Raw genomic sequence first — 3,678 nt, forward strand, 5'->3', positions numbered from 1 at the left:
AATGAATGAGAAGTGAATCATCCCCCTCCAGTTTCACTCTGCAGCCTCTAATCTGTATTTTCAGGCCTGAAACTGGGTCAAAAGTAGCCCAGAAATCGCCACCAGTGAATTCGCTTTACTGGGGCACATGACGCTCGTCACGCGTACGCGTCGATGAACAAATTTCTGATCACGCGTACGCGTCATCCACGCATACGCGTCCCTTGCCTGATGCACCGGTCACGCGTACGCGTCGCCCATGCATATGTGTCACTACCAAATTCTGAAATTCTCAATTTCTTGTGTTCCTTCCACTTTTGCATGCTTCCTTTCCATCCTCTAATCCATTCCTGCCCTATAAACCCTGAAAACACTTAACAAATATATCACGGCATCGAATGGTAATAAGAGAGGATTTAAAATTAGTAATTTTAAAGGCAAAGAAGCATGTTTCAATCATAGCACAAAATTGGGAAGGATTTGTAAAACCATACAATTTATATGAATAAGTGTATGAATAATTAATAAAATCTACTCAATTCAGTACAAAATAAATCGTAAAATAGTGGCTCATCAAATCTCCCCACACTTAAACATTAGCATGGCCTCATGCTAAGCTCAAGAGAACCAAAAGGGTGAAGGAAAAATGTTAGGACTTATGCTTATATATATATATATATATATATATATATATATATATATATATGTGGTAGAAGTGAGTCAAATTTTGAAGAAATCATATATGTACAATCAAGGGCTAAATCAATAATATCAAAACACATTCACAGTTGAATTGAGTTATTCAAAAGAGTTCACAAACTTGCAAGATAAGTAATGATCAAATATGGACATATGGAATTGAGCAATTGAACCCTCATTGAATGTGTATATGCACTCTAATCGCTCAAGTGTTTAGGGTTAAACCACTCAAATCTCCTCTAATTATGCTTTCTACAACTTTGTTCTTCATCTAACCAATCAACAAATATTTAATGTACAAATGCAAATATCATGGAGGCTTTTCAAGGTTGTAATGGGGTTAAGGTAAGGGTGAGGATATATGTATGTCCAAGTGAGCTATCATTTGAATCTTTGACTAACCTGAGTTCTCACCTAACACATGCACACTCTCTATACAATTCTAAGATCAAGCCTAGCCACCCACGATCTCACTTTTACACATATACTTACACTCATGTATCAATTTCAATTCCATCACATATGCATTGATCATTTTATTGAACTTAACATTGGGGTAATTTTATCCCCTATTCATTTATTTCTTCTTTTTTTATTTTTTATTTTTTTATATATGAAAGCATAATACATCAATGCATATGGTTTCTATAATTTCACACGAGTATACACCCAAATTCTCAATATTTGTCAATAAAAACAAAACACATTCTCATTAACCAAAATTCTCATATTTTCCCACACTTAGTTAACACACACTCACTATCCTAAGCTAACCAAAGATTCAAATAGGACAATTAATTATTATTTCGCTTAAGGCTAGTGATGTGGTAATATAAAGAATAAAAGGGGTTAAAAAGGCTCAAAGTGGCAAACAAAGGAAAATGAAATGGTAGGCTATTTGGGATAAGTAAGCTATAATCAGATGATGGCCTCAGTCACATAATTGCATGAATATACACTAAATAATGGACATATAGAATGGAACAAACCAAAGATTGCAATCATAGGGAAGAAAACACACAATAATCAAAATCATGGTTAAATAATTTAACCATATAATTAGGATAAAAAACTCACAGGTTGTGTGCTTTTTGCTCAAAAACCATATTCCAAACTATATATACATCATTCAAGTTTGAAAAGAAAAAATTTCAACTCAAATCAATGTGAATCTTAATGCCCTTTTTAAGAAAAAGAAACATTTCTTGAAAATTTCATCAAATTGACCAACATTTATTATTTATATATATATATATATATATTACTAAACTAAAAGATGCAAATCCAACTAAAAATCTAGAGTATATACAAGCCAAAGTACAAAATTTGATAAACTCAAAAGTAACTAAAATAACTAATATATACAAAAGCTGAAAGTGCAATAAAGTAAAAATGTGCAAGTATTGAAAATAAAACAAAATAAAACAAGAGTCTGAAATGGGTCACCGAATGGAATCCGCCGATGACGGCGACCTTCCCACACTTAAATATCAGTATCGTCCGTGATGCTCCTCAAATCAAGTCGGGTGAGAAGGGTCATCGCCCACTGGTCCACTGTCAGTTGCAGGTGTCTGCGACTTTGTCAGCTGCTCAGGCTGAGTCTCCTCATGCCATGCAACCTTCTGCTGGTCCTTCTCCCGCTGGTCCTCCTCCTTCTCAGAGTGCTCCGAGGGTGAGTCAGGCTCAGAGGGGATGTCAGTACACCCAGAAGTCATAATCAGCTTCAGATGTGCATAGCAGTGCTTGTTGCGACGCTCCAACTGCTCATAGCGTCGCTGATTGCGATGCTCCATCTGATCAATCCGCTCGAAAAGGTACTGCACAAGGTGGTAAACTAGCTGAGAAGTGGATGATGGTGCGGCTAAAGTAGGCAGTGCTGAAGGTGCTGCTGAGGATGTGGTGGCCTCAATGGGAGTATTAGTAGGTGGTCTGTGGCCTAGAGGTCCAAACCGCTTGCCGTGCGGAATAACCTTCTTGCGGTCGACAATTGGCGGTCTCTCATTCTGGGGCTCCCAAGGTACCTTAGCTCGAATAGCCATCTGAGTTGGAATAGAACTCACGGACCCGTGATGCATTCACATCCGCCAGATCTCTATCCGAAAATACCCAACCTCTCTGTTCAATTTGATGTTCAATATACTTCCTCATCTCAGTTGGTATTCTGAGCTTTCTTTCCAAGTAGAGTTTTCATTTTTCCAGAAATACCAGAAACTTGAGTTCACAGTAAAGGTTAGCAAATTTGACTGAGTCGGAAGCAGGCACAAGTTGATCAGCCTTTTCTTTATTAGTAAATTTCTTTTCACACCAAAATTTATTCGATAGAACAACGGATGACTGTGCTCTCTTCCTTTACTGGAGTTGGCCTTAGCCTTGCCTTTTCCTTTCCTATCAGACATCTTGAAAAATAGAATTCCCAGGGCACAGATTATTAAATCAAAGTAGAGAAACAGAAAGGCAAACAATATACAAACAAGACAAATAGATGATAGGCAACAAAGGGGCTAAAGCTCAAACATAAAGTGAGTAACTAAAATTACAATTGACTTGGAAGGGAGTATATACAGAATTCAAAATCAGTCAGAATTCACATTCCAATTAATTGTGTATAAAGGAAATCAACTTTCTTGTTCCTTAAGAAGCAACATTGCTATACATCAAAAGAATAGTTAAAAAGTTAGTTTAAAAAGGCAAATTAAAAGAACGATGACAAATATTTAGTTAAAAGTTAAAAAGTTAGAAGAAAGAAAGTTAAATGTTAATAGCATAGCAAATATTGTTCTTAACCAAGATAGCGTCCAAAAATTCTAAATGACAAGCAACTCACATTTATATAAGGCAATGCAAGTCAGTGATAATGAAATATGTATGGCACAAAGGCATAAAAGATAAACATAAGTCATCATCAATGTGTTTGATCACTCAAGTGCAAAAATTGGTGGAGAAGAATTGATTAAGTACTTATGTAACCGAAACTGATTTAAAAATGAAAGTTTATTGAAA

General features: G+C 36.0%; 1 protein-coding gene across 1 annotated transcript; it reads right to left on the reverse strand.

Moving 5' to 3' along the window:
* Nucleotides 1–2,195: 2,195 nt before the first annotated feature.
* LOC148580449 (uncharacterized) lies at nt 2,196–2,717 on the reverse strand. The gene has a single exon (XM_088492222.1). It carries the CDS (start codon nt 2,715–2,717, stop codon nt 2,196–2,198), a length of 522 nt encoding a protein of 173 aa, XP_088348348.1.
* Nucleotides 2,718–3,678: the final 961 nt, after the last annotated feature.

This window comes from Arachis ipaensis, chromosome B10 (assembly GCF_059453495.1).
Source record: "Arachis ipaensis isolate K30076 ecotype BB chromosome B10, ASM5945349v1, whole genome shotgun sequence".
Lineage (NCBI taxonomy): Eukaryota > Viridiplantae > Streptophyta > Magnoliopsida > Fabales > Fabaceae > Arachis > Arachis ipaensis.